The 23,499-nt window shown below is 37.2% G+C and overlaps 1 protein-coding gene across 3 annotated transcripts in view; it reads right to left on the reverse strand.

Annotated features, from left to right (window-relative positions):
• Window positions 1–4,160: 4,160 nt before the first annotated feature.
• The window catches only part of scn1laa (sodium channel, voltage-gated, type I-like, alpha), a 35,367-nt gene continuing 16,028 nt past the window's right edge, over window positions 4,161–23,499 (reverse strand). For 2 of the 3 annotated variants that reach the window (XM_032568576.1, XM_032568577.1), the window contains 13 exons: window positions 23,228–23,401; window positions 22,386–22,742; window positions 21,748–22,200; window positions 19,591–19,729; window positions 19,353–19,507; window positions 19,062–19,235; window positions 18,722–18,844; window positions 16,316–16,591; window positions 16,174–16,230; window positions 13,306–13,443; window positions 13,125–13,229; window positions 6,863–7,133; window positions 4,161–6,758 (listed from right to left, as the gene is read on the reverse strand). In XM_032568576.1, the coding sequence (XP_032424467.1) occupies window positions 5,575–6,758; window positions 6,863–7,133; window positions 13,125–13,229; window positions 13,306–13,443; window positions 16,174–16,230; window positions 16,316–16,591; window positions 18,722–18,844; window positions 19,062–19,235; window positions 19,353–19,507; window positions 19,591–19,729; window positions 21,748–22,200; window positions 22,386–22,742; window positions 23,228–23,401 (3,606 nt within the window). In that variant the 3' untranslated portion in view covers window positions 4,161–5,574. Of the gene's footprint in view, window positions 6,759–6,862; window positions 7,134–10,272; window positions 10,377–13,124; window positions 13,230–13,305; window positions 13,444–16,173; window positions 16,231–16,315; window positions 16,592–18,721; window positions 18,845–19,061; window positions 19,236–19,352; window positions 19,508–19,590; window positions 19,730–21,747; window positions 22,201–22,385; window positions 22,743–23,227; window positions 23,402–23,499 lie in introns of those variants that run through there. The other variant, XM_032568579.1, reaches the window with a different exon arrangement.

Below are 23,499 nucleotides of genomic sequence, written 5' to 3' on the forward strand. Positions count from 1 at the left end.
TGAGCCTAACCATATTTAAGGCTTATACGCAAGGATTATCGCTACTGTCCATGCCTGGCAGACTAAACTAGGGGCTTATATGATACATATAGCATGTAAATCTTCCTTTCAACTTAAGGGGGCGCAATTATCCAACGTTTCAATTTACATCCTTAGCTGTTGGGTTGGTGTCAAATCTGTACTGGAAAAATACTTTTTTGTACGAGTCAACAAGTTTATTTGTTTGAATTTTCTTTTAGGCATAATTCTCTCTTTTTCTCATTAGTCATCAAGACTCCGTCTCTAATTCTGATATATATTCTCCTAATTTTACAAAAAGCACCCATAAAAATAACAACAAAAAAACTAATTGGATACAGTGCAAAATCCCTCTATTATAAGTGGACGTTTGCTTTCTCCAACTGAAATATTTTCTGATTTGCAATGAAATCAAACAATTGAAGTAAAAATTGTGGTTTAAATCATAATGTGTGATACAAACATTTGTGACAGATGTCATTCAGTATCATTACATACCCCAAAATGGAATTATTTCTAATAGAAACATTGAAGCTACTAATATATCTAACAATGTCATTTATAAATATAATTGTGGATTGTATTGACTGGCTACTTTGAGAATCAGGAAAATGTTGCACTTTATCTTCATCCTAATCTTGTATCACAAAAGTACAGTACCATCAGCACTGGAGAGGCAGTATTGATGATTATTTTTGTTTCTCTGGAATATAGATAATTTAGAATTATCTCTATAATTTTGTATAAGTAGGCCTTTTTAAAAAAAATAATTTTAAAAACTAGCCAATATATTTTAAAGATATACCGAAGGTCAAGGTAAGCACATTGTCAGGTAATTTATTTGTCCTTTAATCAGAAATACACTCTCAGAAGATAGCCTTGACGGAAGCTATTTCATTTAAGCTATTTGCATGTTTTTTTCTGTTAATCTTGACAAGAAGGCTTGAAAATGTTATTATTCCCTGACACTAACTTTGCAATGTATACTGGAAACATTTTCCTGGAAACTAGAAGGCCAGTGTTATGTAACACCACAAACTAACTTCAGTCCGATGTCCATAGCGTTGAGTTTATCATGCAACTGTTCCAACAGAGGCACTTCCATGCTCTGTCAGATACTATTTAGTACTAACTCTGACATATAATCATTGTCCTCTGAAGATCAATCGGAGAGTAAATCAGGTTGATATTGAGCTTCATGTGCAACAGCAGCCAATTACTGTACCACACAAGTTTAGTCAGTGTTCCAACACTTAGCTCCAACGCTGCAGCTAAGAAACTTTGTTATAAATACACATTTTACAGATCACTGTATTTATAAACACCTGTTATTATGTTACACAAAATTGAAACAAAAAGTTTTATCTTATACAGTACATTCAAAATACAGCTTAAGCATAGTAGACAACTAAGGTGTTGTACTTAGAAAACAACACATATTGCATGAGTTGTTGCACTTTTAAAGAAAGCAGGGTAAAAACCTATTAGAACAGGACAATGTAGTCATATCCTCTGGGGTATATTGTGCTATCACTCTAATGGCTATATCCATTGTGGTTTGTACAGACTGTTATTGATCACAGCACCATGCCCTGGTGCTATACAAGCAACTCAGTTGCTAATGAACTCTTATTTTACCTTTTCATTTGTGTAGCCAGAAACTAAGATCCTGAAATATGATCGATTTGGACTTAACTGAGGAGAGATGCTAGTTTACCCAAAAGGTTTCTGTTTTTCCTGCACATTTGCAGTGCAGGTGTACGAAGAATTTGTTTCCATTTGAAAAGTCTGTCCTGCTTTCATTTTATGTTTTGAGATGTAGGAAAAACAGGAAACAAGATCATGTAAATAATGTTTTCAATAATGTTCATGATTAGGAGACAGAGATAAAACATATATTTACATATATATATTATATATATATATATATATTCCTGTGCATCTAATCTGTGTGTGTTAGCACATTTAACGGGCATTGAGATAACTCTCCTCTGTCTAGTATAATAGGATTTTCTGCCCATCTATCTGGAGCAAATACAATTACAGAGCTGTTATGGGTAGCAATCTCAAATTTCTCTTTGAAATGTTTTTTTTTTTTTTACTACAGTCCTTTTGCATACCAGTGGCCACATAGAAGCCAAATAGACATCTTTTTCCATAAACATGCCCACATATTACTGCCAAGCATGGTAGACTCCTGGGGATGGGGATGGCAGACCAACATCCGACCTTCAACCCTAATGTAGTCGAACAAAGGAGTGTTCTGTCATGTTGCCTGGCAACCGGGGAGGAGAGTCTGCAGAATCATTCTTGATTTAACAGCCATTAAAATAGGCAATATGTAACAGCACTTGTTGCCATTAGCGAGCTGTGTGTTCATTAAGATGCATCTTGTAACTGAGGGATGTTGAATTTCTTACATCACTACGAAGATAAAATTAAGGGAAGCAGTCATTATAAGAATAAGAGAGTTGAGATTCAACATCCTGCTTCCTCTGATACAATCGTTGTGAAGTGCATACTGGAAAACATTTACACAGAAATGTCTGTACAGAAAACAACATCTGAGAAGTGTTTGTGGGTGCGGCAAAAAACTGATAAATACGAGCGTCATAATTTGACAAGATGACTGGGATAATGAGCACTTTGCAATCAACCTCCGTTTACGGCCCACTGTGTTGTTGTACAACCACAGTTTGCAAAAGCAGTGATGGACAATAACAAATATTTAGACAGTTTTTAATAATTAATAACATGTTCCATTCACTTAAGATGCTAATAGCTTCCAGCATATTGTGACAGCCTCCTCAGAAAGTAGATCCTGGCCTCCTGCACCAAAGAGTGCACTTACTGGAGCTCACTTTAATTTCAGAAATTTGTGTCTTGACAGAAATTGGATCTAATGTTTTGAAGCAATATCTGCATATTTTGTCATTCAAAAGCATTTGTTGATAATAAAGTTTTAAGTACCTTCCATTTCGCTGGAAATTCAAGACAGTAATGTACTGTAAGTTGATCCATTTAGAGTTTGAGTGGTCATTAATATCTTGCAAATGAAAATGGATGCTGAAAAGGTCAACATTTTACAGTTTCTGAGATCCCTCTAATGTTGATTGTAGTTGCTTTACTGAAAGCATTCCATTTTCCATATTACGACTGTAAAACCTGCGGAATAAAATCATTGAATCATTTCTGTGGCGTAGCTACAAGTTTCTGAAATTAAACAAAACAAACGTCCCTCATCAGCTTTATTACTTCTATTCAATGACTCCTTAATGTTAACAATTTGTATTTAGTGGAAATATTTGCAAGTCTTTCAGTTGAATTTTATACAACTTGATATAAACAAGAAATATGTCAATATACAGTATGCTGCATACCATATAATTGCATAGAGAAACTATGCCAGGAAAACTCGGTTACCCATTTTCAGCATCAAATAATTTTTTTTTAAAAAGACGAAATTAAGCACTGATGGTGTAAGATGCTATTTTAAAAGATAACATATTTTCTGAGGAAGCAAGTTGAACGCTAATTTAAAATGCTATAACAGAAAGTAAAAACTTCAGCAGGTGCTAGTAGTTTCACTTCTTTGCCATTTCATACTTGTGAAGCGTTGGTCAGCTACAAAAAGTATCTGTGTGCTACAGGATGTCAATGCTTACTCAGCCTGTGGATGTCTTATCAAATTATTTAGGGTGAGGGATTTCTAATAAATAAAGTCATTTATTCATAAGTTTTATAGATTCATTAATACGAGCAGCTAAATAAGACAACACATCTTTATATGGCTCTGAAAACTTAATATATTTTCTAGAAGATTTATTCATGGAATAAATATCTTTATTCCATGACACAATTAGTGTTTTTTGCACAATGATGGCAAGACATAATCTAGAGTTACTGAACCCATTGGGAGAGTATTCTGTAAGATGCATTTATTTGGTGATATTATATTGCAAATTCTACCAATGATTTCAGTAAATACCATGGCTGCTTTTTATGATCTGTGGCCTTAATTCTTTGTTTGTTGGACTAGAACCAAAAATTTGTCCCAGAACAAAATGAAAAACAGAAGAGCGAACCTCCTCTTCTCCAACATTCACATCAGGACCAAATAATGTTAAATCATTGGCAGGCAGACTTGATATACTTATATTCTTTATTTAAACCATTACCCTTTTAAATAAAATGTGCTATAGCAGTGTCTTGCATGCAGGTATCTTTATGCATTTGAAATAGGATGGATGTATACAATCAGTAGAAGTTTATATAACAAAAACACTCTTTCATTGAATATAAAGTGTAAAACACCATGCAAAAAAGCAATTACATCAGTGGAACCTTACTGTCTTTCCCACCAGATCAGGTAACAACTTATGGTGGCAGTCATGAGAAGCAACAATATAAAATGTAAACAGAGGCAGGAAATAGCAATGATCACATGACGTGTGTGATGCAATTTCCTTGAGATTCTTCATAACAACCTGAGCCATCAAATCCATCTTTGATATTTTCTATGATAAAGATTGAAAGGTATACTGGAAAACACAGTGTATCCCCAATTCTACCAGAAATCTTTCACAGAGTCTTATTATGAATAGTTCATACCCAAATATCTTATTACATACCACACAGCAAACACAGTATATTTAGTTCCTTGTTTAAAATGGAATTTCATAATATCAAACAATGTTATGATTATTTAAATTAGAATGTTAATTTACATCACCAAGAGACAGAGAATGAAGAAGCCTGTATTTTAGACCAGTCAAAACACAGTGAAATTTTCCAAAAACATTAGTTTCCCTGCAACAGTCAAGAAATCTGTGTTTAGGTAAATACTAAGGCAAACAAGATTATCTTTTTTTTTTATTTAAAAATTAATTAAATGCTTTATCTTTAGAACAATTTTGCTTATAAAGATGTGCATGATTAATTTTTTTGTTATATATGTGTGCAACCCAGAAGACATAATCGTCTTCAATAATTTAAAAAAGTGCCGTTTTTTTAAGGGTTACTGTCCTGATACTGAAAAACACAAAAACTCAGCAGTCTTGACATTTTTCAGCCATAGTTTTGCAGCATAAAGCCTGGAATTAAACTCATGGTGAAATTGCACTCTTTGGCATGCATAGCCATGAAGAGAAACATTCATGCAGAATTACAAGCGGCTTTAGCAGACATTCTTAGCACAGTAATTAAGGCGGGTCTGAAACCAGAATATCATTTCTAAATGAAACTTTAGAGAACCACCCTAAAAGTAAAAAAGGTTGTATAAAAAGGCAACTGACTTACAAATTAAATGCAAATAGCATGAAACCATTCTCTGTTTGAAAATAAATAGGTCACTTAATAAAAACTAGAACTGCACAATGGGCTGTATCGCTGGAGTAGCTGCAATAGTCATAAAAGCAATAATTAGTTTGTCTTTAAAAATACTTTAAATAATTATACCAATTTCTGCAAAATAGTCCAAAGGGAAGAATTTCATTTCAAAAGCTGTAAACATTTTTTTTTTATTTCTAAAGTCTGTTTCGCTCTTCCATTTTTTTTTTATTTGTCTTGTTCTGTGATGTCTTTGCTCTCAACTTCCTTTTCACTTCTGTCCTTTTCATGTTTGCTGTTCACATTTGGCTTTACACTTGTACTGGAAGGCTCAGAGTCCTTCAAACCTGAGACTTCAGCTTTACGGGTGGTAGAGAGCTCCATAGGTTTTTCTGTAAAAGAAACTTCTTTGTCAGTCAGCTGTTCGTTCTTTTCAACATCAACACGAACTGCATCAAAAATCTTGGTCCGAGTATAATGTCTGAAAGCTCTCTGAATAACAGCAGCTGACACTTCTTCCTGTTTTTGGCGGAAAGTGGTTGTGATGGGTTCATACGACACCTTCGATGGATTTGCAGCCATGAAACGCTCCTCCATCTGGCCCCTGAGTATGTCCATCTCCCCACTCTCACCCAAAACACGTTTTGTAAAGGCAAACAGGATATCCAGGCAGTGAATCCGGCCACCACTCACAACTGGTAGATCCATAGAGATGAGCTCCAATTTGTTGGGCTTAGGAATGCGTAATGGTGCGGCTAAAGAATCTGCAAAGTCTGAAAGCATGCTGTACTTCACAAACTGTGTTGCAAGAGGGTCAAACTTCTCCCAGACCTCATAAAATATTTCAAAGTCATCCTCGCTTAATGGCTCAGCGCTCTCCTCTGTAGCCACGCCAAAATTCTCCAGGATGACTGCAATGTACATGTTCACAACAATAAGGAAGCAAATAATGATATAACTCACAAAGAAAGTAATTCCCACTGCTGGATTTCCACAATTTCCTCTAGCATTATTACTACCAGGATGCTCCATTTCAGGATCACAATCATCCTTGTTCTTGTTGAGGATGGGAGCTAGAAGGAGATCCCAGCCTGCCGATGTGGTAATTTGAAACAAACAGATTATGCTGTTGCCAAAGGTCTCAAAATTAAAAAGGTCATCGATGCCTTTTTCCTTCTTGACATAGGCAAAGTTTGACATGCCAAAGATGGCATAGATAAACATCACCAAGAATAGCAAGAGGCCAATGTTGAACAAGGCAGGAAGTGACATCATCAAGGCAAACAAGAGTGTGCGGATCCCTTTGGCACTTTTAATAAGGCGGAGGATGCGGCCAATCCTAGCCAGTCGAATCACTCTGAACAGGGTTGGTGAGACAAAATACTTCTCTATCACATTTGAAAGAAAAATGCCTGTGGAAATAAAGAAGAATTTATTAAAGTTAACAAATAAGCAAACATGTACAAAAGTTTAATTGTTTATTTGCACGAAACAGTAGCCAAAAAAAAAATCTTACCAACAACTGAGAGGATCACCACAATGAAATCAAATATATTCCAGCCATTGATGAAAAAGTAATGGCGAAGTGCAATCATCTTTAGCAAACATTCTCCAGAGAAGATAACAATAAACACTATGTTAATGCACTTGAGGTTTCGTTCCCATTCAGCACTTTGTCCTTCTTGTTCCACCATCATAGTTACCATATTTAACCATATCAGAACCATTATTAAAATATCAAATATTTGTTGAGTGACAAAATCAAAAACATATCCTTGAAGCTTGTTCTGAAACAGAAAAATACATACAAAAAATAAACAATAGGTAAATGTGTATTACCAAAAGAGATTAGATTCAGTTGTTGCTCAGATTAGAGGTCAATCAATGCAGTTTCCTCTATTACTGAGTTCATTGTTATGGTTTACATTGTCCATTCACAAGCACGTTTGCTGGTTGGCAAAAGAACTTGTGGTTCCTCTTTGTAGGAATTTGCTATTGCTTCTGAACTAACTTGTTCACTTCAGTGAAGAAAATAGTATGTAGAGGGATTATTTATTTGTAAACACAGCGGATGCACACACAACTCCACTGCAGCAAGAGCTGACCGGAATTTAAACTGTCACTGGTTGCCATGGTTACCCACATTTGTCTAGCTGTTTTAACATTAGTCAGCATGTTGTCAGCGTACTACAACCATTTATCACAGCATGATAATATAAGTTATGCTACCAAACTGACATTAGTGAATGAGATACGTATTAATGACCAAAACGCATTAAATGCAGGTGAGTGGATAAATGACAAGAGAAAATGGCCCAATCTTCAGTGGCCGGACATCACTTATATTAGAACAATTTTGTTCATGGTAAGATTATCAGCTCTCAATGAGATATGTCAAGTCTCTCTAAATAAGACAAACATTTCTATGGTGAGCAAGGGCAAAGAGAGGTGATCTCCGCTGGTGGCGAGTTGTAAATAATTTTATTGGCATAATTGTAAATATTTTAAAAAGTTATAATAAGGTATTCTTGCCTGCTTTCTGCAGGTGACATGGCTGCTGACGCAACATGAGATTGACTGATAGACCTTCTATAGACCTTGACGCAACCATTCCAAGTTTGATTCCAGTTGCTTACGAATTCTTTTGCCGCATGTCTTTCCCCTCTTCTCTCTTACCTTTTCCTGTTAGATTACGATCAAATAAAGGTAATTTGTGCCCAAAAATCCCTTTAAAAAATGGTATTATCTAGATCAGGGGTCTCAAACTCAATTTACCCGGGGGCCGCTGGAGGTAGAGTCGGGGTGAGGCTGGGCCGCATCGGGTTTTCCACAAGAAAAGCTCTTACAAAAACATTCCAATGTTATCAAATGTCTTTATTTTCATTTTTTAACACAAAATAAGATGAAAAAATAAATAAACAATTCAAAGAAAAAAAGCGAATCAGTAATAAAAACATAAAATAATAATAACACAGCAGATATAGAAGAGTAGAGAAATGTAATTATTATAATTCAGATTCAAATGGCCGTATTAACAGTTCTTTAACCTTTAACTTTCTGAACATGAATGGAACATTGAACATAAACTGTTATGAACATGGCTTCTTCTGTCTACTTCTTACTGCTAGAGGTCTGGCAGCGCTTCGTCTCGCATAGCCGAGCCACATTTGGCTTAAGGGAGGAGGCAGTTGAGACCCTAAGTAGGGCTTGAAGATGCTCGTCAGTAAGTCTGGACCTGTACTTGGACTTATTGAAGTTCAAGGTAGAGAAGAGCTTTTCGCACAAGTATGTGCTCCCAAAAAGACACATGGTCCGCTTGAACATTCGGGAAAGCTCAGGGAAGCTGGGTGGCAATTCTCTCAAAAATTGCCCAAGCTTGTCTGCTTTTCCACTCACCTCCCTGAACTTGGCTTTGAGTTCAGAGTTGCACTGCAGGTCAATGAGCTCCATTTGAAGCACAGGAGGGGCATCTTGCACATCAAAGGAGAAGGGGTCCGCAAAAATTTGAAATGTGGCTCTGTGAGTCTTGAAGTCTGCAAATCTGTGATCAAATTCCTCCTGTAGCTTCAAAATGACATCCACATACTTCTTACCACTGAATGGTGTGCCTGCATCCATGAGTGCCTTGCATGCTGGGAAATGGCAAAGGTTTGTCTGAGAAAGCTGGGCTTTCCATAACATAAGTTTCGCAGAGAATGCTCTCACGTTGTCATAGGCAGCACTGACAAGTTGCCCCTGGCCTTGTAACTTCTTATTCAGTAGATTAAGCTCATGTGTAATATCAACAAGAAAAGCTAAGTCCATGAGCCATTTGGGATCACTTAGCTCGGGAACAGCAACCCCATCTTTCTCCATGAAGGCTTTCACTTCCACCCTCAACTCAAAAAATCTCTTCAATATGTTTCCTCTGCTGAGCCAACGTACCTTGGTGAAGTAGAGCACATCCCCATATTCTGACTCCATTTCCTCTAAAAAAAGCACGAAACCTTCTGTGCTTTAAGCTCCTGGATCTGATTTGGTTGATGCATTTCACAACGACAGACATCACATTGTCAAACTTCAGGCATTTGCTGCAAAGGGCCTGCTGATGGATAATGCAGTGCAGAGCAATGGCCTCCTCCACAATCTCCTCTTCCAGTTTTTTTTAACAAGTGCCACCAGTCCATTTTTCCTCCCTGTCATTGATGGCACGCCATCGGTTGTTATTCCAACAAACCTCTTCCACGACAAACCGGAATTCTCAATGGCATCACACAGCAGGTGAAATATCTCCTGAGCGGTGGTCTGGCCATGCATTGGAATTACTGTGAGCAACTCCTCTGTGACTTCAAAATTGTCATCAACACCACGGACATAGATTGCGAGCTGAGCAGTGTCGGTGATGTCTGTGGTCTCATCAAGAGCAACTGAGTATACACTGAAACACTTTGCTTTCTCAAACAGTTGATCATAAACGTCACTTGACAGGTCAGAAATGCGCTCTGCCACGGTGTTGGCAGAAAGGCTGATGTTGCTAAACTGACCTTTCTTTTCTGGACAGACAATTCTTGCAGCCTGTAATATGCACTATTTAACAAATTCACCTTCGGTGAAAGCCTTTCCTGCTTTAGCAATCATGTCACTAACCACGTTGCTAGCTTCGACTGCTGCATCACTCTCTTTGGTTGCTTTCTTAAAGAAATCTTGTTGCCTCAGTAGACATGTTTTAAGATTATCAACCTGGTTGGCTCTCTCATCTCCCTGGTATTTTTCATACTCCTCGGCATGTCTAGTTGTGTAATGACGTTTTAAATTGTATTCTTTGTGCACTGCAACTTTCTCTGTGAAAATAAGACATGTCGGGACGCCCCTGTGCTCAATAAAGAAATATTGCACTTCCCACTTTTTCTGAAATTGTCTGTGCTCATCTCCAACCTTTCTCTTCACTGCAGGCTTTGAAAAAGACATGTTTGGGGCTGTAGTTGAAGTTTCAGTTTCAGTGTTCAGCCGATGCATCTTTTCCGCTTCTTTTTCTGTCCCGCTGATGTAACCTGCACAAAATAATCAACACGTATTTTGTTTTGGCGGGTAAAACTGACGGCACACTTTAAGTTCCGGGTCAGAGGTGAACTCGGATCTCCTCCATTGCTGTTGCTGCTTTCGCTGTGGCTAGCTGCTTATGTTGGCGTTGTCCTAAATCGCTGAAAAACATTGTTGAATCGACCCAAATTAACATAGACGATGGATTATATTGGGTGTTTTCTGGTAACCACTCGACGGTGAGTTGTTTATTTTACGTCCTTTGTTTTTTTTATATAATAGAAATGCGATGGTGACACGCCACTTAAAATCTATGTATTGGCGTCTTAAAATGGTCTTGTAGACTAAAAGATCATTCTCTTTTTGTTATTTTTGTGGCCGAATTGAAGATATGTACTCAAAGTATTAAATAAGCCCCTTGATTTGTGTAAATTTGTCCTTTAAGGATACTTTTAGTTGCTTTTCATTGATTTTGTGAACGGCCAATAAAACTCTGGAATTGGTTCATTTCTTTGGAGTTGCGCAACAAAACAAACCAATTCAATATTTCTGGAAACAGTATTTAAGTCAATTAAGTTTCATTGACTTTAAATGTAAATTAAGCTTGGATAGAACTTAAAAGTGCACTTTACTTCATCTCTAACTTTACTTGGATCTGTAACATTAATGTGATTAACTTGAAATTCTTTTGAATAATTCCTGAGAAATACTATATGGGAATATAGCTATTTTTTAATGATTGTTTAGTTGTTTAAGATAGCAGTTTAACCCTGTTTAAATGCTAATTTTTGTTTTTATTTATGACATTGTTTGGGTCAGGTTTTTTTTCCACCCCATTTCAACCCATGATGGCGAGCTACCGGATCACCGCAGCTTCGCGGTAGGACTTAAGTGAACCAAACTACTTCATTTTTTCGGATTCTATTGCCCTGGATCGATCATGGACTAAAAACTGTCAGATTATTGATTGATGAAACATTAATCACTCTGCATAAAAAAGAACAGACTTGAAGAAGAGAACAAAAACTCTTGGGTGTTATCAGGGTTTATTTATTTATTTGTTATTGTTGTCTTCCTGTTATGTTTATTGTTTATACTTATAGGAAAATATAAATATTATTATTATTATTGAGTACCTTCCTAAATATATGCAAAAATGTACATTTGAATACAATAACTTAAACTTACTACCTGTCTGTTGGTGTTTTATTCACACACACGGCCTCCTCAGCAGAACCTTTCTGATTGCCTATTACCATATTTGGCCGTAGTCAGGCGCCGTAACAGCCGTAATTGTGTAGCGTCTCTTTAAGATACTCTAGTATTGCTAATGATGTCAGAAGTATGCGCCACGGCTTCTCTGTAGAGAGCGTGGGAGAAACGTGCTAGACGGACATGTTAGCTCCCTAACTTTTTAGTAATGTTACGGGTTGTTTGGACGCTGCTCAATTTTCATGTCTGATAATATAGCAGCCGTTCAACCGGGCTTTGTAAGGTTGGTGAAGAGCGTATTTATTAAAAGACAACACTGTGGAATTCCCAGTACCAGTGTGGTTGTGAGTTTTTGACCGTCCTGACGAATCTGCCGCCTCCTCTCCTCCCTTAAACACAACCCAAGCGTTACAGCGCCTAACCTTAATTATGTTACACTGATCAGCAACTTCCGGGTCTAGACTGGATGCTGAAGCACGTGAAGCGGGAGCGGCCGCGGAAATTGCGCATGTACCGCATGCAAATAATGACAAATAGAAAATGCAAATAGGCCTGACCGATGTCCCGCCCCCGAGAGCAATATACTCCACCGTGATTGGTAAGTTTGTTCAGCTCCGAACACAACACTGAAAAGTGCCAATTATATCAAACTCGCGGGCCACACTAACATTAAACTTTCATATTAAGGCGGGGGCCACAAACTATCGTCCCGAGGGCCGCAGTTGGCCCGCGGGCCGCGGGTTTGAGACCCCTGATCTAGATGGTAAATACCTGGCCATGATGCAGTAGACCTTGGTATAGAAACACTATTTAGAATCTTAGGAGCATCAAAACTGATACATTTCCTGGTAGATTAATTCAGCCGCCAAACTCAATAATGGTAACTGATGATGAAACTATGCACATGTAGGGACCTTGGGTCTACTAAGGGGGTAAAGTTGGGAACTGGATTGTTGCTGTAAAGGTTGACTTCTGTTAATGATAAATCTTGCCTGACTTTGATCAGCTGAAAGTAAAAAAAAAAACTAGACTGAAATATTCTGAACTAAATACACTAACACACTGTGCACAACTTGCATAAGCAGTCTATGAATTTAATCTTTTACATAGATCATATAATAAGGGTTTGATAGAAAACATTGTTTTTCAAAAAATACATATTCCCTCCACATTTAAACAGCATAAGTGTAGTCATGAATGATAGTCATTCAAACACAGCTCAACTATCTCAAACACAGCAAAAAAGTAATTCAAGCAACAAATAAGTTGGTAATATAAGCTTCCTGTTGGGCAAAAATGTTACTGTGATCAGGTCTTTGAGCTTTTTTTTGAAACTGCATCCTTCCTGTTGTGCCAAAATAATTCTTAAAAACGAAGGTGATAAAATGTTCAAACAAGCAGAATCTACTTTAGCACATCCCTCTCTGTGCATCACAATGGACATCAATGGTTTACACATCCTCAAAACTGACTGCAATAATTTAAAATGGCTGATTAACTAGCCAAACTGATAAAAGTCAAACTCCAACTAAGTTAGATTTACTTACTTCTGGCCTTGGGATTGGTTTCTGTGGCTTCTTTGATCCCAGCTTTTTCATAGCATTATAGTATTTTTTTTGCTCATCAGTCATGAAAATGTCTTGACCTCCTAAGTAAAAAGGCACAACAAACAATGTTAAACTACAGCAAAACATAAGAAGTTGTTTAAAGAGAAGATGTGACACTTATCTTTCTCTTTTGTTGATTGAAATTGTCTATAATGACACCAATGAAGAGATTGAGGGTAAAAAAGGCCCCAAAGATGATGAAAACAACAAAATATAGATACATCTTCAAGTTGATTTCATATTCTGGCTGTTCTAATACCTGTAATAGAGACCACAAAACACACAAATTAAAATGTAAATGTAGAACTAAGAGGACTGCGCAGTGGTGCAGTAGATAGCACCACTTCTTGCCTTGCAGCAAGAAGGTAGATCCCGGCCTGTGGTCTTTCTGCATGGAGTTTGCATGTTCTCCCTGTGCATGCGGGGAGAACATCTCCGGGTACTCCGGCTTCCTCCCACAGTCCAAAAACATGACTGTCAGCTAACTGCCACGTTTATTGGGTTCTCTAAATTCTCCTTAGTGCGTGTGCATGGTTGTTTGTCCTGTCTGTCTCTGTGCTGCCCTGTGACAGACTGGCGACCTGTCCAGGGTGTACCCCACCTCTCGCCTGAAACGTTCGCTGGAGATAGGCACCACCCCTCCTGACCCCACTAGGGACAAGAGTGTACAGAAAATGGATGGATGTAGATCTAAGAGCTCCTTCAGGGTTCCCCCAGCCTGACAGCCTGGCAAGACTTTACTTACCCCTCCCCACCCTCCACAAGGCTAAGCATTGCTTGTTTTTAGAAAAAATAATTAAAAAAAGAGTTAATTTTATTTTTTATATATATATATATATATATATATATATAATAAGTCGGACTACAAGCATCTGTTGCGCTGAGCGTTTCACAGGTGGAACAGAATTATTCCTTATAGATGGAATTATAGTTGATGCATTTAAGAGGTCACAAAGCCGGGAGAGTGGACATCGCTAGCGCCTCTATGTGTTGCCTCGAGCATTGGTGCTTGATGTCTGAAGTTAGCTGTGGTGCGGATTGCGAGCACCTCCTTTGACTCAAACTGGACACAAGCTGACCAGTATGGATATATACATCACCCCCAGTGAGGACTCATGTTTCTTTGCAGAATTTTTTATCAAGGTAGGAGTCAAGTTTAAAACCCACTGCATTAGCTCAGCTTGTGCAGCTCTATGGTATAACCTGTAGTCATGCTTTCAGAGGTGCGCATTGAGCGAGTGGAGAAAATGATTTCTCTTTGTAAACAAAGGATTATGTGCTGGCGTGTGCGTTTACATCTACACACTGCCCAGCAGTGTTTTAGATAGATTAGATTAGATAGAAACTTTATTCACCTTAGTTCTATTTTATTTATTTTTAATACAAAAACAGAGTGGACCGCCGGTGGATCGCCTTAGTTCCCCGACCACTGGGCTTAGCAAGTTTTCTGGGGGACACACTGTCCTTATTTTTCAGATAAATTCCTTGATATATATTTCCTAGATACATAAACTCGAAATTCATCTATTTCTATAAGAGCAGAGGTGACAGGTCAGAAGCGTGATACACTACGTATAGGTTGCCTGTCTATCCTACAGTAATATCTGGGTTTCAAATCCTGCAACAAGGCAATAGTGTTAACTTTTAATTGAAGTAAAACACCACCCTTTTCTGACAATGCACAGAATTATTTTTTTTTTATCTAAACGCTTTCTATGACTGTCATTTCTAAAATTAGAACTTAATGGACATCTTTTCTAAAAGACATCTTTTCCATTATTTAATCGGAGAAACCGATTGAATAATGGAGAAAATAAAACTCCACCCCAATCACTCCTGGGGTTTAAAATACACAAAAACGTAAACTCAGAACCCCTGTATATCAGGGGTGCTCAAGTCCAGTACTCAAGAGCTACGCTCCTGCAACTTTTATATGCATCCTTACTCCTACAGACTGGGATCAAATGGCTGAATTCCCTCACCAGCAGTCATTCAGCTCTGAAGGGGCCTGGTAACGAGCCATTTATTTAATTCAGGTGTGTTGGAGTAGAAATGCATCTGAAGGTTGCACGATGGCAGCTCTCGAGGACTGGACTTGAGCAACCCTGCTGTATATACTACCTAACACTACTATGCTACCTGACACAGTTAAGGCATTTCTTGTAGCTGGTGGAGGTTGCTGCTGAGATGAATATTGAATAGATAACAGGTTTTGGTGGTGACAGTGTGATAGTGTGGGGACATGGCCTTCCACTCGTAAAATTTGCCTTGTAAATATTGGAGCCAATCTCAAACCAGTCAATATTTGAGATAGGATTATGGAACTTGTGGGAATCAGATAAACCCTGCACCAAACCACAGTCTTGTTTGGGGGAGCAAAATGATGTATCAGAGACTACATCCAGAAGAGAGAGAGAGGAGATGAGCTGTACGTGCCAGAGTGATTACCACACCCACATAGATCTACTGAAAAGTACGATGTGCACAATCCTACAGCTGTGCATGACCAATCTGGTGAGCAGTATCAGGAGAAGGTTCCAGGTTGTAGTTGATGTGCAGGGTTCTTCCATGAACTACTGAAGCCCCTGTTTCTGAAATGAATAATTTGTTAAACTGGCACAATGTCTTGTTTAGTTTTGTTTGGGAGGGAACAAAAAGGCGTTTTAACAACATGAGATATGTATGCCAGGAAGTTTATTTACAATTATTCAACAGAACACAAGTTTTCTTACTTTTCTGTTTACTCTATATCCCTCTCCACATGACCAAATGCATTCTTTGTATTGAACTACACAATGCACTCTAGTATTTTATCCTCAAACTGAGTAATTTTAAGAACTTTGAAAAAATATTTTATTACTTTTACACTCAACTAATGTTAAAAGTTTAAATATGAAATATTCCATGATATGTGTTATACCTTGCATTAATTAATTTTACATTTTAAAATAGTTAGGAATACTGAGATAAACAAGAGATAATATATTACTTTGCTTGGAGAATCCACAGCAGCATACATGATATCCATCCATCCTTTGAATGTAGCCTGTCAAGAAAGATACTTTAAATAAGATATTAACATGTTTGGAAATATGAAAAAGTTATAAGCAGAAAAATATCAAGTTACTCACAACTTGCAGAAGAGCAAGGTAGCCCATTGCAACATTGTCAAAGTTGACTTTGAGATTCTTCCAGCTGGCAACCTTACTCCCTAAATCCAGACATTCTGTTATGTTTTTCACTACTTTTGGGAGGACAGGCTTTTCTGTAGTTTTATTTTCACAGCTATAGAACTTCCCTGCAAATAGGTTTACTCCCATGATGCTGAAGATGAGCCAGAAAATGAGGCATACCAGCAGAACATTAAAGATGGAAGGAATGGCTCCCATCAGGGCATTGACTACCACCTACAAAACAGAAAAACACCACAAAAGTAACACATATCTACTACCTGTAGCCAGAACGTCTTTTAAAAATAATGCACAACACTATATCCATGAAATGGTATGAAAAGGAACACACAAGAGTGATGAGACCTGTGTAAACAAACAGCAGGACATAACATGGCTGCAAAGATATTGGAAGTGGATGGAAAACAGGGAAAAAATAGGAAAAGAAGGCAGGAAATTGATTAAAGTGTACTAATCGTAAAAAAAAAACACACAAAAAACCAAAGTCGGTCATTACTTAGTTTTAAATAAGCATTGATAGAGAACTTCTTGAAGAGGACCAAGGATGCCAAAAGTTTCATTACTGTAAACAGAAACATAAAATAACACATAAATCAATCATGTTAGATAACACTGCAAACAATATTAAAAGCAGAAAGATGCATGTGAGAAGATGATCATGCATATAAAGGATTTCACAGGCAACTGTGGGAGGAAAGAGACTATAAAGATAATACCACCACTGCACGCTTCATTGATTTTTTGTTACAGTTACATACATTTAATGTCTGTATGTAGTGAGCATGTGAAACCACAGTAAAATTCCTTGTTTAATGACCTTGTTCGGTCATTAAAGCTGATTCAGATAAGTTATCAGTCTCAGTTTGGCATGTGAGTAGATAAAAAAAAATGACTTAAATAATTGCAATATTGAGTGAGACGTCCAAAACTTATTCTGTGAACTGATTCTCCTGCTTGAGTTTCTGCAGAGTAAGCAAATTATGGATGGAGTGTGAAACTGTCCTTCGGTAGACGGGCCATTTCCTTCCTGTGCAATTCCACTCAAAAATAATTCTCACTTCAACCACAGTCTTAGATTTCACTCTTTGATTTGGATTGTTTCTGGTCGATTTTTGACCAGGCTAATCAGCGAAGGAGAAGTTGTGAACAATGATGTAAATTTTCTGTGCTGTTTTAGAATTGTATTCTACCTGTAGTTTTAGCAATGGCAATGGAGGAAGTGAACAAAGTCGCACAGTCAATCTTGGTCATGCTTTCAAATATTGAATTAACATTAACAGCTGCCTGGTTTGGATCGGTACATCTATCTTCGCAGTGGAGGATGGTTGCTTACAGCGCAGGCAATTTTCAGTAAGCATCTTAGCTTTGAGCATTACATACGTCATGGGCAAACATTAGTAATTGGGTAAAACCTCAACAGAGTCCACACCTCCAGGAAGCAATAATTTCTCAAAAGCCAGGGCCCAGATCCTCTGTACTACACCAAGGAAGTAAAGTGTAGTACAAAGGGTATTTTTTTAACAAGGGTAGTCCTTCTATAACAAACTAAAAATATGAAACAGAGTTACAGTGGGAGAAAATGGCTGGAAAAAAAGAGGTAAAAAGAGGAATACGTTGATTGCATGCAACAACTTAGAAGATTTTAAATAAAGTGTGTGCATGTGTGTTTGGAGAGCGTGTGGATGGGCTGTTAAACAGAGCAACACAAGTTTTGTTTTGGCTAGCCAATTCCATAAGTAAACAAAGGTTATAAATGTGAACCCAATTATCTGTTCTCTTATATAAGACTAATTTTCCATTATATATTACAAAAGCCTGGTAAACTTCAAAAGTGTTTTTTATGGCTCTGGATCAGAAATGTAATTAGTGCCTCACATAGGTAGCCAAAAAAAACAAAAAGCATTTTAGAATAACATAGCAGCAAACTATTACTAATTCCAGTAAGATGTCTTGAAACACTTTTTTTTTGTCCAGAGGTCATTTAAACCACAATAAGTACTATGCATTATTATTTCCATGAAAATATCTTTGGTGCTTAAAAATATTTATAGCATTTTCACAAAAGTTAGGATAGGTTTCTTTTTCTGAAGAAGATTTTGAGCCTTGAAAAGTGAAACTCAAATGTATAAATCCCTTGAATCCATACAAAACTTTTAAATCCAAAGACGATTACATGCATAGTTCTCTGGTGCAGTGATTTGTTTTTGACAATTATTACCAGCAGCAATATGCTAAAGGTTAGGTTTTAGAAGAACTGTGCTTTAAGCTTAAATGAAAATCTTGAACTCAGTGTCAGCATTATGGTTTTGCTTACAGTTTTGCGAAAGAGTTTGTAACTGCACTTACCCTCATGCCCTCGAACCGTGACAGAGCTCTTAGGGGCCTCAGAGCTCGCAGCGTTCTCAGAGATTTGATTGGACCAAGGTCTGAGTATTCTAAAGCATTAGCCACTAGACTGACCAGAGAGACCTGGAAAATACACACACAGACACTGTAAACAGAGAAGACTGAGAATGTATAGTAAAACACATGTTTATCAAAATATAGAAAATCATTGTTTTAATGTTTTTCAATGTAATTGCTTCTCAATCAGGTAACTCAATTAGAGTTACCTGATTGTAACTGACAACCTAAGACTGAGCAAATCTTTTTCTTTGTTTTTGCATAAGCTAATGTTTCAACTCACATCAACAATGAGGAAATCCAACCAGCACCATGCATTTGTGAAATACTTGGCAAATCCGTATGCCATCCATTTTAGAAGCATTTCCAGAATGAAGATGAAGGTAAAAATTTTGTCTGCAAATTCCAAGATCACTTTAATTGTCTTCCTCTGCTCAGAGTATATATCTTCAAAAGCCTAGTGAGAAAACATAGTGGGTCATCACACTACTGGTGATTATATATTGTAGTCAAATGTCAAGAAAGCATTGAAATAAGCTTTACTTTGCAGAGAAAAAAAATCTCTGAGACTTACAAGTGCTCCACTGCTGAGCAAAATCATAAATATGATGAAGCTCTCAAACCAGTTGTGCTCCACTATCCGATAACAGGTTGTTCTTAGAGTCCACCACACTTTCCACCAGCCCATATTCACATTTACTTGGCAACACTTAAATTTCTGGATGCATCCTGAAAAGACAAAAAGTGTGTTATTTGTCTATTATGTGATTAGAAGCATAAGATGACTGTTAGATGAATGTTGGAGAATTTACCAGCAGTAAAGCAATCATGTGGTTCCTTAATTACTTCTACATCAGGTATAAGCTCAGCGGGCTCTCCGTTTGACAGACCATCCACTGTACTCCCCTCAGAGGCACTGCATTGCCCATCATCATCATCACCATCGACAACCTGTGGATGCAATCAAGATTGTGTCTCAAAAAGCAAAAGGTTTTTTGACAAAATCTATAATGCTAATTTTTGGTCCACGTTGAGTGTGATTAATCCATTTTCCTCACTAGTATTATTCTTTTATTTTTAAATCAAGAAATTTCTACCACTTTCCATAAGCTTCAACAAATCAGGAGCTAAACTCTGTATTGGTTTTGAACTCAGAGCAGAGCGAGTCCATCTACTGGCCAAATGTCTTTCTTACAAGCAGAATCAATGCACTTTAAATATAAAGATTTACCAACTATTGCACTGAAGCAGTCCTTTGCAATGGAAATATTGTACATGCTGATACTGCTGTAATTGGGATGAGAACTGGAATTCAATGTATTGTGCGACTCTAGCAGCAACAAGTGAGTTACATGAGCTCTTGTATTCAGCAAGTCCTCTTCACCATGTACAGATGCCTAAATGTAGTGAGTTGCTGCAATGTGACTGTCTAATTAGCTATTTGAGCTATTCAGCAATTGGACGGGTGTACCAAATAAAGCAGACTGGGTGTACATGTAGATAATTTGCATTGCTTCTATTTATCTGAAAAATAAAAAAAAACCGTAAACTTCTTCCTTAGAAACTTGGAGGTATTTGTAGCTATTTTTTGCTGTTTTTGGTGAAGCATTTTGATTTGTCATTTAGTTTATTGTTGTAAGGGCTTCCGCAGGGTGTGTCTTCTAAAAGCTGGCATGAGCTAGAATGCCTTCCTGCAGAGTGCAGACTACCATGGGACCAGCTGGTGAAGTGCTGGCAGTGATGTAAGTACGTTATTGCAATATTGTGGATGTACTAATGTTAATGTAATAATGGTTAATTTCTCCACCCTTTCATTCTGTTTCTGTGAGAGAAACCTGATGCTATGCAAAATCAATCGTCGTTCTCAAATGATTTGTATTTGCAGTATTTGGAGTTTCTAAGTTAGCTTGTCTTTCATTTTTAAGTACTGAAAGAAGGGGTGCATGAAAGTTTTAGCTTAAATTTGAAAATGTATTTCCTTTCTGTTGTTTTAAGAATATTAGCATTATTACATTAGAGTGACTGTAGGTTTTTGTTTTAAATTATTTGATAGTTTGTGGCTAATATTAGCAAATATGAGTCTAAGGAGTGATTTGTATAATACCATTAAATCAGATTTAATAATCAGTTTGGGTAATGTGCCAAAAATATGAAAAAACGGTGACTCATGTATGAATTAAGGAACATTTCTTCTTTTTATCAGTAATTTAAGTATTAATTTTACCATTAAGTTTTCTTTATAGAAGTAATGCTAAAGTTTTGGAGTGACATTAGCCAGACACCCCACTTGAATGTAATCGACAAAAAGCTTGTCAGCAACAACAAGAAGGGTTTGAGTGATCTGTTAATAAGGTCTTTCCATTGATTACTTAGAAAAGTATGATTGTGAAAAAAAAAATGTTATTAAGATCGATCCTCTTTTAACATTGTTTTAATAAAATTGGACGATGTCTATCTTATTGCAGATCAGAAAGAAAATTCTCAATTCGATGAAAATTATTTTAGATCTAAATTTGCTAAGGGTGTGAAAAATCTGAATCCTAACCCTGTCAACAAGGTTCTTTCTCAGAGCGGAGAATTCTCAGAGTTGTTACAACAATTGTTGTGTTTCTGTCTCTTTTCACCCAGTAATCCCTATTGCATGCAATCAGACCTTTAGAGGAAAATTCAGCTCCACAGCACTCACAAATAAATGGCATATAATCGAATCTGAGCACTAAGATTTTCTTGTCTAGACCAGTATTGGTGGTCTTTTTCCTAGGGGAAACATTATGACACTAGCATGACTTTTTGACTGTAGAAAGCGAATATTTTACATGCCATTACCTGGCAGCAGATTTCCCCAGCATAAAAGAATCCTAAGTAATACATCCTTCATAAATATTAAGACAGTGGATGACACTATCTTTTAAAGCAGGAACCAATTTTTATCAAAGATAATTTAGAATAAGGCAAAACAAAATTCCTACCATATGACATTCCGGTACGTTGGATGAAAAACTGCTGAAGTCCTCAGTGTTAAGCATTTCAAAGTCTGACTCTTCCGCAGCAATGGGAACAGTCACAGTCAGACTTGGGTTATTTATGAAAGACATGATGGAATCATCACTCTTGCTGTTGACTATGTACTTGTTTCCACTTTTGTCCACTCCAGTCACTTCACCATTGCTGTTCTTAGTTAAGTCTTTAATGGTATGATTGGGGACACCATTTTGTCCAAATGTTTTGTCCTCACTTGTTTTTTTATCTCCGATGCACAAACTGTTGCAACAACTTCGAAACTTCATTTTAATGAAGGCGATGGCTCTGTGTATGCGATCAAATGCAATCTGCAAATTGTTGAGCTCATTGTCATCCTCTCCAGACATCAGATTATCTGCACTGAATGAACTCAGCAGCAGGGCCAGGAACAAGTTCAGCACCTGTAAGAGGATAACATTGTTTTAACCAGGATTGATCTTGAGTTTGTTGCTCTCAGATAATAAAGAAAAAAAAAACATTCAATGCTATGAAACTGCATTCAGTTCAATTACTCATTACAGAAATAAGTTCCATTGAAAACATTTGAATGATGTGGAATGAAATGACCAAAAAAGATGCAATGTACCACAAGATTTCCAATAACCATGACCGTCATGTAGAGAATGAGACATGGGGCTTTCCCAGCCACCTCCATACAGTCCCACATGGTCTCTATCCATTCTCCACAAAGCACTCGGAACACAATGAGGAATGAATGGAAGAAGTCATTCATGTGCCACCGAGGAAGAGTGCAGTCTTCAGAGATTTTACACACACAATCCTTATAGTGTTTTCCAAACAGCTGCATGCCCACAACAGCAAAGATGAAAACAATGATGGCTAGCACCAGGGTCAGGTTGCCCAAGGCTCCCACTGAATTACCAATTATTTTGATGAGCTTATTAAGAGTGGGCCAGGACTTGGCCAACTTGAACACTCTCAGCTGTTAGAAGAGAAGAAAAAAAGAAAAACTTTAGAAACACTTTTGTGTAAGCTCATTTGAATGACAAACATTCAGTTAGAACCAATACACCTCAAATGACAGGTAATCTCAGATGTATTCAAACAAAAACTTATAATTTCTGTAAGTTTAAAATTATTTTCATCCCACCAAACAAATCTAAGCAAAGAAACAACCAACAAGGAAATCCCACAGGCATTTCTCAAACAAAAACTGAACAACGTAAAATGAGTATCAAATTAAAAACAAAAATAAACAACCTCTTCCTCTTTGTATTTACATTTTAATAAAAACATCATGCTGAAAATTGTTGAGCTCTTTTTCAATAGTCAATGGATCAAGCTTCTTTGGCATTACAGCAAACAAACTTTCCGAGTAGCTTTTGAAGGTTTGTATGTGGTGAGAAGAGTCAAGTCTTCTCACCACCAAAATAATTCCATAAAGGAGCAGCTCTAACAGATACTTACCAATCTAAATGACCTCAGAATGGACATGCCTTTTACGTCAGCCAGAGAGAGCTCTATCAAGCTTAAGCAAACTATGACTCCATCAAAAATGTTCCATCCCACTTGGAAGTAATGGTAGGGGTCCAGTGCAATGACCTTGAGGACCATTTCTGCTGTAAAGATGGCTGTGAACACCTTCCCAAAAGTAATTACAAGGGAGAATAATAAAACAGGATTTTGAAACCACAGTAAATATGTGAAAGATTTATCTGCAGAAGTCTAGAAGCTGACTT

The sequence above is a fragment of the Xiphophorus hellerii genome, chromosome 7 (assembly GCF_003331165.1).
Source record: "Xiphophorus hellerii strain 12219 chromosome 7, Xiphophorus_hellerii-4.1, whole genome shotgun sequence".
NCBI lineage: Eukaryota > Metazoa > Chordata > Actinopteri > Cyprinodontiformes > Poeciliidae > Xiphophorus > Xiphophorus hellerii.